At 40.5% G+C, this 13,380-nt stretch overlaps 1 protein-coding gene across 1 annotated transcript; it reads right to left on the minus strand.

Annotated features, from left to right (window-relative positions):
• Positions 1-9,088: 9,088 nt before the first annotated feature.
• On the minus strand, positions 9,089-11,682 carry LOC124269079 (melanocyte-stimulating hormone receptor-like). The gene is made up of 2 exons (XM_046704092.1): positions 11,009-11,682; positions 9,089-10,327 (listed from the first exon to the last, which is right to left on the minus strand). The coding sequence occupies exons 1-2, from the start codon at positions 11,673-11,675 to the stop codon at positions 9,909-9,911; spliced, it is 1,086 nt and encodes a 361-aa protein (XP_046560048.1). The 5' UTR covers positions 11,676-11,682; the 3' UTR covers positions 9,089-9,908.
• Between the last annotated feature and the right edge of the window lie 1,698 nt (positions 11,683-13,380).

The following is a 13,380-nucleotide window of genomic DNA, read 5'->3' on the forward strand; positions in this document are numbered from 1 at the left end:
TGAAAGATCATGACTAGAAACGACCCACTAGCGAAAGTAAAAATTAGAATAATAACGCACAGTTTAATAGCTCTGGACTTCGTGCACGTCTTTCTGTACTTGAATGGCCAATATATAGCATAGAATCTGTCTAAACTGATGACCTCAATCAGCATAAGGTTGGTGGAACATCCCAAGACAGACATACCTACAATTACACAGCAGGGGATAATAGACAAGTTAACTTCGAGTGCTCTCAGTGTGTACTTAACTGCGTGTACAACACTGATGAAGATGTCGGTCACTGCCAATGCGCATATGTACACATTGGACGTTGTATGAAGTCTTCGACTTCTGACGATGGCGGCTAATACCAAGATGTTCCCAACCAGCGATAAAATAGAAATCACAAACACCACAACACAAAATGTTATCATTAAAGTCATACTGTTTTCGTTTCCGGTAGAATTCATAGTCATTGTGTTTTCGCCCCCGGTGGAATTCATTTGGCACTGATTGTACTTCTCAGCAGTGTGTCCGGGATCTACAAAGCGTTGATTGTATTGAAATTCTCATAGCGCTGTTATGTTAGTTGACATCCTCTTACACACATCATCACGTGCAAGCTGAGTTTCCATATGACTCATTCACACCTACTCCCATGATGCAAGATTCCAAGCCATCATCCCAAGCCAACATCCTTTCCAATCGGGATAGCCTGAAAATGATGGCCTTAACATGTGGCGTCTAGGTGTTTGATGGTCATTAACACATTAGTGATCACAGAATCTGGATGGAGATACCCAGAAACGCATTCTTGAAAATCGGTCCCAAAACCATGACGGGAAAAGGAACTCTCTGCATCAATGGGTCTTCCATAAGATTTTGTCCCGCAGCTAATGAAGCTTAATTCACTTACACAGGTACAACGTATCGCCACACCACACGGTCTGAGAGCAAACACCGCCTGCAGATCGATGTCTCGTCAATACAGTGAACAAACTCGAACATCCCATATGGAATGTTTTAATGGTTGGCAATATACCATGTGATTGTGATTTCTTGTCGAGAGGATTGCTTTGTCAACACTGGCCGTGGATTCACGGTTGTTTCAGAGATTAGACACGGGGAGCAGGGATTAATCGTCTCCGTGTATTTGAGAATATTTTTCAAATCATCAGTGTACTTCAGCAAATTCGAAGCTTTTTTAGTCGGCATTGTTAACAAATGGTATTGACACTGATATAAGATTGAACTGACACCTCAGACGGAGACGGGGAGCGCTAGTTTGAAAATAATTCAGATTTTAACATGCATAGTAGAATATGCTCTTGGGTATTCACAGAGAGAACCAGTAATATTGCAAATACCCACTTCCTTTTCACGGAATGTTTAGGAAGTTGAAAACAGCTATTTTCAACAGGGTTCGGTATGTATTGATTTCAATAGTCAGCTAAATTATGATCTGTATCGTTTCAACATAAAAGATTCTGCTTCTTGTTTCTGTGGCAATGCTTGTGAAAATGTACATCACTTCCTATTAGAATGCAAACTGTACAATATTCAAAGAGAGATATTAATGTTAAATTTAAAAAGTATTGTAAAACGTCACATTGTCATAGATGTTATTTGGAAGTCTTGATATGACCATTCAACAGAATGAATACGTTTTTTAAATGTGTGCAACTTTTATTCATCAATCAAAACGTTTTGTGTGATCACATAAGTTGTGTCCCTGTTCTCTTCAACTTTCCTATCTCTTCTCTCTATTCTTCCTAAGATGTATATAACTGAAATTGTATGTATGTAAATATTAGGGAGCGGGTATTTTAAGTTGGATAACTTGTCCCCAATCCCTTTCACATTTGTGAATAAAATATGTTTAAATCAAATCATTGGGTGCTTTTTTCTTCTTTCTCTGTTGTATTTTTAGGGGGGGTTGTTTTCTGCTTACGTATTCGTTCACTTATTTTGGGGCATGGTGGCACGCCTATGGTGCAGACTTCAGTTCTGATTTTTTTCATTAGTATCATATTGGATTATGTTCTGTTTTCGGACATCGGACGTTTTCGGACAAGCGTGTATATCACGATCACTCACACTAAAAACAGGTTTGCCGTTACAAAACATTCGCATGATGGCTTGTTATTTTTTGGTACGATTGTTGTTGGGGCTGTTTTTCTTGCTTGTTTGTTTGTTGGTTGGTTTTGTTGTTGTTGTTGTTGTTTTGTTTGGGTTCTTTTCGTTTTCTTCTGTCTTTTCATGTGTTATGCTTCAATCAATTTTCTTGAAGTGTGATGATTGTTTGCTAGACTTTTGCCAGTGTCCCAACTGATGTTGTGCTTAGGAATGTGCTTTAAAGATGTGTTGCGTAATGGTTGATTTGGTGTCTGGGTTGTTTGTGGATGTATTGTGTTCTTTAATGCGAAAGTTGAGTGGTGTGGATGTTTCCCTTCACCGAAATGCCGCTCTCACTGCAATAAAGAAGTTGTTCTGATTAAAACAACAGTATCTATCCAAAGGGAACAGGTATATCTGGGTGCAGTCTGCAAGGGCAAACATTTGTGTGTTGTAACTTACAGGCACTTTAATGGCCATACATACCACCTCCCAAACGATGGAATGAAATGATCCGATCAAGCAACAAGCATTGGTTGCTAAAGATCAATTCTAACCCGGATCTTCATTAGTGTGGTTCTATGTTCCACTCCCAACAAGGATTAAGTGATCTGAACATGTCTGTGTACTGACATTATACAAAAATAACCTTTTCCTTTTAGAATATATAGAAAATACTCCATACACTAACAGGTGTAATTCGTGCATGTATTTGAATGGAAGTATTTCACAACTTGACGTTTCCTTCAGAAACTTTTCCATGCGCAATTGGTAGAAGCTGGGGATTCTTTTTGTGCACTATAACGACCTTATAAGGAGGGTTACCCCATGGTCCCTAGTATGGTGATCTACTATCAGTTGTTGGCAATATATAGCCTGTTTTTATCTTGTATTGTCATCTATAGTTAAACTGTTTTACATTTAATTACTAGTTTTAAATTCGAATCTGTGATAATCTAGTTATTTTACTGTCCTTCGTTGACAGGTTTTTATAGTTTACCATTGCTTACTATGCATAAAATTAATTGTTCTCGTCACGATATGGCTGAAATATTGCCGATGTGACGTTAAATCTTAACTTACTCACTCACTCACTATGAGGAGGGTTAGTATATTGGTACACCAAATCCATGGAGTGTGAGCCCACATATGACAAGCAAATAATTTCTGTCTATGTTCGGATGCTGCCTGACAATATATTAAAGCCACAAAATACCTTACTCACTTGATCACCACGACTCTAAACTAGTAGTACGTGAAATTAGTAAACTCAGGGGCAAAATAAACGCTGGTTTTATAAACGTTTACACAATTTTAATCCACGCCTAAAATCATGGTTAGAGACATTATAAAAAACATTCTCTCAAACGCAGCAGTCATTGCTTTGGCCTCGTGGTGAATCTGCATCACGATTTGTCTGTGAAATATGGGTTGTTCGATAAAATGCATAAGGAACATTCTGTGCAAGGATCGGGTATAAATCATGCCCAGAATCCTTCCTTGGCATTGAATTGTTTAGATTTCACCAACAAGAATGCCACGTTTGAGCGATAAGGATGTTGCAGATGGGGACAACTCAGGTCAGAGTTGCACAAATCATGGGTTGCCACAAAACCACAATTGAGAGACTGGTGAAACGTCTCAGAGATACTGGTCGGACATCAGACAGACCACGAAGTGGAAGACCACGGGTGACCACGGCCAACGAAAACCGCCATCTTCGTCTGCTGCACTTACGTAATAGGTTCCTCACTATGAAGTCATCAGCACGTGATTCTTTACAACACCCCTTCAGCAGGAGGACTGTAGCCCAGCGTCTCCGCCATTTTGGTTTGAGAGCTTACCGGCCCTTTAGAGGAATGACCTTGACCCGGCAACATCGACTCAACAGATTGAGGTGGGCTCGTATTGTGCAACGCTGGCAAAGACGACATTGGGACAGAATGCTGTTTTCTGATGAAACCAGGTTCCAGTTTTACAGTGCTGACGGCCGAGTGCGAGTTTACCCGCGTAGAGGCGAACGAACGTCACGTTGCTGCGTCCAAGAAGTGCATCCACATGGCGGCAGTGGTGTGATGATCTGGGGTGGCATTTGTGGTGACACTAAGACCGACCTGGTGGTTATAAATGGTACCCTCAACGCTGACCGCTACATCAACCAGGTATTGACACCAGTCGTGCTTCCATTCCTGCAGAATAACCCAAGAACACTGTTCCAACAGGATAACGCCACTCCACACACTGCACGCGTTACCAGAGATTATTCAATGTCAGCAACATACAAGTTCTTCTGTGACCAGCCAGATCCCCTGACATGAATCCCATAGAACACCTCTGGGACCATCTTGGGAGACGGATTCGGCAACGTCAGCAACGTCCACATGACAGACAGACGTTGACGCAGGAACTGCAAGAAGAGTGGCGTCACATCACTCCAGCCATTGTGAGGAAACTGGTAACGTCTGTACGACGTCGTGTCAGAGACTGCATACTTGCTAGAGGTGGACACACTCGCTATTGATGACGGAATGTGACTTTTAACTGATTTGTGTAACGATAACATGAAATGGAATGTGAACGAATTATGGACAATTCAACACCTGTTACAAGAATGCTCACTATTCTTTACAATGTCATCATGTGGTTGTTAAAGTCGGTCAACCTGATGTTTATTGTTGTGTCTGTGAAATACAATGATATCTGTTGCCATACCTTGTGATATGTTTTTGTTGGATGAGAAAATTAGAAGCCAGCGTTTCTTTTGCCCCTCAGTTTAGTTCACAACCGTTTGAATAATGAGACTTGCTGCTGTGTGACAATATTGAATTTAATATGCACTTTGCACTTCTTTTCCGTGTCACAAACACGTTGACATCATGAATGTTAAAAACATGTACAACGTGTAAGCTTTTCATAATGAATGTAATGTTCTCGTTTTCATTATCAATTCCATAATGACAGGGACGTCAATACACATAGATGATATCATATAAAGCATAGTACAAATCGTTACATTGAAAACGTGTCATTAACTTTCCTTCAAAACAATTCTTGGCGTTTTCGATCATTACGATAATTAATATTTCCCAAGTGTCAGATAGAAAAGGCTTCAATAGACTTACCGGAGACATTTATAGGGTTGCGTCAAGTTAGTTTACACACAAGTTTTCGAATTAAAATAATGAACCCAGTAGTAAGATCTAATCACAGGTCTTCTTGAAGGTTTCATTCATACTTCAAACTTGTGACTGTCTTTCAGGTCTCCTGAAAAGCCTGTAAATTCCCTTCTTGATGCTTTACTCACAATGTTCAATGGTGGTTGGCTACCTTTCAAGTCTCCTAAACAGCTTACGAATGCCTTCCTTGATGTCCTTCCGCATGATGGCGTACACCACAGGATCCACGGCAGTGTTGACGACCGGGAACACCATACATACCGATATCGCCAGGTCATAGTCCGAGGGGCTGGACGAGTAGGCGATTACATTGAACATGGATAAAGGTGGGAACCACATCACAAGGAAAGCTCCTAGAACAACACTACATGTCTTCAAGGCTTTGATGTCAAATATACTCAAATCTGAAAATCGAAAAGAGTTTTCTGATTACTCATTATCTACGAGTTTGTCCACTTTCTAAAGCACACAAGGAGAATGAAACAACTTTGGACAGATATTTGAATACTTGAACGTGCATCTTAATTGTTTCCTTCGTAAAAGCCAGAGCACTCGATTCTATACTGACACGGAATCCATGCGACCAAAGGCAAACAATCGGTGAACATTATGTGTCAGTCATGACGCTAGGTGCTGGTGAAATCACACGTCACCTTATCTCCATCAAGAACGCCTGCATCGAGAAAAATCGATACCTTTCTACATAACACTAAGTGCCTAAATAGTAGTTCATTTTCTGTTCTACAACAACCAAGCAAAATCAATCATGCAAAACACAAATGTTCGACCAGATGTTACTGAAAGAGTAATTTCAGAAATTACAAACCTGAATATAAGGAACCATGAATTCGCTTACATTAGTTACATCCACTGTATATCACATTGACATAAGTTTAAACAACTTTCTTCTGATTTACTGATGTTCCAACTTACCTTTGTTCTTACTGAAGTAGCCAATGGACAAGTTTCGTTGGTGCTCTACAGCTTTGTAGAACATCGCCCCGTACATGACCGTTAATTCCAGGGCAACACAACATGTCACTATGGTAAAAGTCGTCGCTATTGGCGCTGTAAGAATCTCTCCAGACCAACAAGCTGTTTTCAGTGTCTTAGGGTGAAAGATCATCACTAAAATTGATTCACTTGCGAAAGTAAAAATCATGATAAATACGCACAGTTTAATAGCTCTGGACTTCGTGCACTTCTTTCTGTACTTGAATGGCCAATATATAGCATAGAATCTGTCCACACTGATGGCCTCAATTAGCATAAGGTTGGTGGAACATCCCAAGAGAGACATACCTACAATTACACAGCAGGGGATGAACGACAAGTTGACTTCGAGTGCTCTCAATGCGTACCTAACTGCGTGTACAACACTGATGAAGATGTCGGTCACTGCCAAGGCGCATATGTACACATTGGACGTTGTATGGAGTCTTCGACTTCTGACGATGGCGGCTAATACCAAGATGTTCCCAACCAGCGATAATAGAGATATCATAAACACCAAAACACAAAATGTTATCATTAAAGTCGTAGTGTTTTCGTTTCCGGTAGAATTCATAGTCATTGTGTGGTCGTCCCCGGTGGAATTCATTTGGCACTGATTGTACTTCTCAGCAGTGTGTCCGGGATCTACAAAACGTTGACTGTATTGAAATTCACATACCGCTGTTATATTAGTTCACTTCCTGTTAGCCACATCACCACGTCCATCCTGGGTGTCCATATTACTCATTCACACTCCCATGATGCAAGATTCCAAGCCATGGGTGAAAATGATGACGTTAACAAACAATGAAGTCCACACTATGACATGAATCAGCATGTGTCTTCTAAGTGTTTGATGGTCATTAACACATTAGTGATCACAGAATCTGGATTGTCATCTGGAATCTGGTCCCAAAACCATGACGGAAAAAGGAACACTCTGGAACAATGGGCCTTTTATATGGTTTTGTCCTACGGCTAATCCAGGCTATGAAGCTTAATTTACTTACAGAGGTACAACGTATCGCCACACCACCCGGGCTAAGAGCAAACACCGCCTGCAGATCGATGCTGTCAATACTGTGAACAAACTCGAACATCCCATATGGACTGTTGCGTTAATGGTTGGCAATAAACCATGTGATTGTGACTGCTTGTCGAGAGGATTGCTTTGTCAACACTGGCCGTGGATTCATGGTTGTTTCAGAGATTAGACACGGGGAGCACAGACCAATCTTCTCCGTGTATTTGAGAATATCTTTTAAATCATCAGTGTACTTCAGCAAATGAGAAGCTTTCATACTAGGCATTGTTAACAAATGGTATTGACACAGGTTGAGATATAACATTGAACTGACACCTCGGACGGAGACGAGGCAGCGCTAGTTTGAAAAGAATTCAGATTTTAACATGCAAAATAGAATATGTTGTTCGGTTATGTATTGATTTCAATTGGTTGCTTTTCTCTTCTTTATCTGTTGTACTTTCTTTTCTTTTTGGGGGTGGGGTGGGGGGTGTAGGGATGTGGTGGGGGTAGTTTTCTTCTTACGTATTCGTTCATTTATTTTGGGGCATGGTGGGGACGCCTATGGTGCAGACTTCAGTTCTGATTTTTTTTGAGCGGTGGTTTTGCGTTTATGGCGTTAACACCACAAAATAATACTGGCGTTGATTCCCATCAATACCTAGGTCAGCAATAATAACTTCACAAACTGTTTCAATCATTAGTATCATATTGGATTATATTCTGTTTTCGTACATCGGACGTTTCCGGACAGCCATGTATATCGCGGTCATTCACATTAAACAGAGGTTTGGCGTTACAAAACATTTGCATGATGGCTTGTTATTTTTTGGTTCGATTGTTGTTGGGGTTGTTTTTCTTGCTTGTTTGTTCGTGTGTGGAGGGTGGGGGTTGTTGTTGTTGTTGTTGTTTTGTTTGTTTCTTCGTTTTCTTCGTCTTTTTATGTGTTATGCTTCAATCAATTTTCTTGAAGTGTGATGATTGTTTGCTAGTGTTTTGCCAGTGTCCCAATTGACGCTGTGCTTAGGAAATTTGATGATGTGTTTTGAAATGGTTGATTTGGTGTCTGGGTTGTTTGTGGATGTATTGTGTTCTTTAATGCGAAAGTTGAGTGGTGTTGATGTTTCCCTTCACCGAAACACCACAATAAAGAAGTTGTTCTGATTAAAACAACAGTATCTATGCAAATGGAACAGGTATATCGGAGTGCAGTCTGCAAGGGCAAACATTTGTGTGTTGTAACTTACAGGCACTTTAATGGCCATACATACCACCTCCCAAACGATGGAATGAAATGAAACGATCCGATCCAGCAACAAGCATCGGTTGCTAAAGATCAATTCTAACCCGGATCTTCATTAGTGTGGTTCTGTGTTCCACTCCCAACAAGGATTAAGTGATCTGAACATGTCTGTGTACTGACATTATACAAAAATAACATTTTCTTTTTAGAATATATAGAAAATACTCCATACACTAACAGGTGTAATTCGTGCATGTATTTGAATGGAAGTATTTCACAACTTGACGTTTCCTTCAGAAACTTTTCCATGCGCAATTGGTAGAAGCTGGGATTCTTTTTGTGCACTATAACGACCTTATAAGGAGGGTTAGTATATTGGCACACCAAATCCAAGGAGTGTGAACCCACACATGAATTGGTGCCTATGTCTGAATGTTGCCTGACTACATATTAGAGCCACAAAATACCTTACTCACTTGATCACCATGATTCTAAACTAATAGTACGTGAAATTGGTAGTTCACAACCGTTTGAAAAATAAGACTTGCTGCTGTGTGACAATATGAAATTTAATATGCACTTTGCACTGGGTTTTTTCCGTGTCATAAACAAGTTGACATCATGATTGTTAAAAACATGTACAACGTGTAAGCTTTTCATAATACATGTAATCTTCTCGTTTTCATAATCAATTCCATACTGACTAGGAAGTCAATACACATAGATGATATCATATAAAGTATAGTACAAATCGTTACACTGAAAACGTGTCATTAATTTTCCTTCAAAACAATTCTTGGCGTTTTCGATCATTACGATAATTAATATTTCCCAAGTGTCCGATAAAAGCGGTTTTAATAGACTTACCGGAGACATTTATGGGGTTGTGTCAAGTTAGTTTACACACAAGTTTTCAAATAAAAATAATGAACCCAGTAGTAAGATCTAATCACAGGTCTTCTTGAAGGTTTCATTCATGCTTCAAACTTGTGACTGTCTTTCAGGTCTCCTGAACAGCCAGCAAATTCCTTTCTTGATGCTTTACTCACACTGTCCAATGGTGTCTGTCTGCCTTGCTGGTCTTTTAAACAGCCAAAAATGCCTTCTCGATACTTTACTCATACCGTTCAGTGGTGGATGGTTGCCTTTCTGGTCTCCTAAACAGCCTACAAATGCCCCTCTTGATGTCCTTCTCTTGATGGCGTACACCACAGGACACGGCAGTGTTCAGTGATGGTTGGCTGCCTTTCTTGTCTCCTGAACAACCTGTAATTGCCTTCTTGATGCTTCACTCACACTGTTCAATGATGGTTGGCTGCCTTTCTGGTCTCCTGAATAACCTGTAATTGCCTTCTTGATGCTTCACTCACACTGTTCACTGATGGTTGGCTGCCTTTCTGGTCTCCTGAACAACCTGTAATTGCATTCTTGATGCTTCACTCACACTGTTCAATGATGGTTGGCTGCCTTTCTGGTCTCCTGAACAACCTGTAATTGCCTTCTTGATGCTTAACTCACAATGTTCAATGGTGGTTGGCTGCCTTTCAAGCCTCCTGAACAGCCTACGAATGCCTTTCTTGATGTCCTTCCGCATGATGGCGTATACCACAGGATCCACGGCAGTGTTGACGACCGGGAACACCATACATGCCAGCAACGCCAGGTCATAGTCCGAGGGGCTGGATGAGTAGGCGATTACATTGAACATGGATAAAGGTGGGAACCACATGATAAGGAAAGCTCCCAGAACAACACTACATGTCTTCAAGGCTTTGATGTCAAATATACTCAAATCTGAAAATCGAAAAGAGTTTGCTGATTACTCATTATCTACGAGTTTGTCCACTTTCTAAAACACACGGAGAATGAAACAAACAGATATTTGAAAACTTGAGTTGTCTGATTACTCATTATCTGGGACGAGTTTGTCCACTTTCTAAAGCACACAATGGAGAATGGGGAGTAACAACTCTGGGCGAGAGGTTTGAATAATTGAACGTGCACCTAAATTGCTTCCTTCGTAAATCTAGAGCACTCGATTCTGTACTGACACAAAGTTGAATCCATAGGGAGGCACAAAGGCAAACTCATCTCGGTGAACATTAGCCGGCTCGCCCACCGCGCCCCCCTGCAACATTATGTGATTGGTCACTGCCAGTCATGACACCAGGTGTTGATGAAATCACACGTAGCCTTATCTCCATCAAGAACGCCTGCACCGTGAAAAATCGATACCTTTTTACATAACACTAAGTGCCTAAATAGCATAACATTTTCTATTCTACAACAACCAAGCAAAATCAATACAAAACAACAATACGCAAATCTTCGACCAGGTTTTACTGAGAGTAATTTCAGAAATTACATTCCGGAATATAGGGAACCATGAATTCGCTTACATTAGTTACATCCACTGTGCATCATTTACATGACTTTAAAACGACTTCCTTTTGATTTACTGATGTTCCAACTTACCTTTGTTCTTACTGAAGTAGCCAATGGACAAGTTTCGTTGGTGCTCTACAGCCTTGTAGAACATCGCCCCGTACATGACCGTTAATTCCAGGGCAACACAACATATCACTATGGTAAAAGTCGTCGCTATTGGCGCTGTAAGAATCTCTTCAGACCAACAAGTCGTTTGCAGAGTTTTAGAATGAAAGATCATGACTAGAACTGATTCACTTGCGAAAGAAAAAATCATAATAAATACGCACAGTTTAATAGCTCTGGACTTCGTGCACTTCTTTCTGTACTTGAATGGCCAATATATAGCATAGAATCTGTCCACACTGATGGCCTCAATCAGCATAAGGTTGGTGGAACATCCCAAGAGAGACATACCTACAATTACACAGCAGGGGATGAACGACAAGTTGACTTCGAGTGCTCTCAATGTGTACTTAACAGCGTGTACAACAGTGATGAAGATATCAGTTACTGCCAGAGCACATACGTACACATTGGACGTTGTATGAAGTCTTCGACTTCTGATGATGGCGGCTAATACCAAGATGTTCCCAACCAGCGATAAAAGAGATATCATAAACACCAAAACACAAAATGTTATCATTAAAGTCGTAGTGTTTTCGTTTCCGGTAGCATTCATAGTCATTGTGTTTTCGCCCCCGGTGGAATTCATTTGGCACTGATTGTACTTCTCAGCAGTGTGTCCGGGATCTGCAAAGTGTTGACTGTATTGAAATTCACATACCGCTGTTATATTAGTTGACATCCTGTTAGCCACATCACCACGTGCAAGCTGGGTTTCCATATGACTCATTCACACCCACTCCCATGATGCAACATTCCAAGCCATCGTCCCATGCCAATATTCTGTCCAATGGGGATAGGCTGAAATTGATGACGTTAACAAACAATGAAGTCCACACAATGACATGAATCAACAGGTGGCTTCTAAGGGTTTGATGGTCATTAACACATCACTAATTAAAGAATCTGGATTGTGATATCTGGAAGCGCATCATTGAAAATCAGTCCAAAAACCATGACAGGAAAAGGAACACCATGAAACAAAGGGCATTTCGTAAGGTTTCGTCCCGCGGCTAATGAAGATTAATTCACTTACAGAGGTACAACGTGGCGCCACACCACCCGGTCTCAGAGCAAACACCGCCTGCAGATCGATGCTGTCAATACTGTGAACAAACTCGAACATCCCATATGGACTGTTGCGTTAATGGTTGGCAATAAACCATATGATTGCGATTGCTTGTCGAGAGGATTGCTTTGTCAACACTGGCCGTGGATTCGCGGTTGTTTCAGAGATTAGACACGGGGAGCACGGATCAATCTTCTCCGTGTATTTGAGAATATCTTTTAAATCAGCAAATGAGAAGCTGGGAATGGTTAACAAATGGTATTGACACTGGTTGAGATATAACATTGAACTGACACCTCGGATGGAGAAAAGAATCCAGATTTTAACATGCATAATACAGCATGCTCTTGGGTATGCACAGACAGAACCAGCAATACCTCAGATACCCGCTCCCTTTTCACGGAATGTGTACAAGCCTGAAAACAGATATTTTCAACAGGGTTCGGTTATGTATTGATTTCAGTTGTGTGCTTTTCTCTTCTTTTTCTTTGTTTGGTTTTTTTCTGCTTTCGTATTCGTTCATTTATTTTTGGACATGGTACAGAGTTCGGAGGACTTTTCAAAATATGACACAAGGCACGATGCATGGGAGCTGTGCTAAATATAGAACGTCAACATTAAAAAGAATTACCTGTATTGACTATCCTCGGAAAGAAATTGCCTTTAGTGAAAAGGGACAATAGCTGTGAAGATCATATGAATGGATCACTGAACACCAGTGATAACACCAGGTGTTCGAAAGCGGGTGAGCATGACCTGCCCTACCGGTTGCATTCCCAAAATTTGCAGAAAAATTGAAGTATTTGTGCCAGACACCGTACAATTTTGCTGTGTAGAAGTACAGAGATTCCGATGTTTCCAAGTATAGAAAACCGTATGGGAAATAGATTTGTTTTACAACTGCACTGGGAGTCAATGTTATTGTCCCGGTCCAAATATTTCTTTCGTTAGAAAGCCATGCTACATGTGACAAGAAACTATAATACTCACGGAAATAGAAATAAAATGATTTGGGGCTTTTTATTAAACTTTTTTTCGTAGTTTTGAACCCAACTAAAGTTTGATTGTTAAATATTCTATGAGTATCGTTTTTCCTAACTGTTTTAACACTTTTGTAAAATCAGAAATGGATGAGTTTACAGGAGAGCAAATCGTGTCATTTTTAGGTTTTTGATGCACGTTGAAGTTTGCAAATGAGATGTATTCCCATGGGTACGCGTACATT

This window comes from Haliotis rubra, unplaced genomic scaffold, assembly GCF_003918875.1.
Source record: "Haliotis rubra isolate DU_JTF1 unplaced genomic scaffold, ASM391887v1 Scf142, whole genome shotgun sequence".
Taxonomy (NCBI): Eukaryota; Metazoa; Mollusca; class Gastropoda; order Lepetellida; family Haliotidae; genus Haliotis; species Haliotis rubra.

Bases quoted from the DNA above. Each gene is read 5' to 3' on its own strand.
- LOC124269079 (XM_046704092.1), bottom strand. From the start codon at position 11,675: ATGAATTCCACCGGGGGCGAAAACACAATGACTATGAATGCTACCGGA. The intron at 10,328-11,008 runs GTAAGTTGGAAC...TTCGATTTTCAG, and splicing joins CTACTTCAGTAAGAACAAAG to ATTTGAGTATATTTGACATC.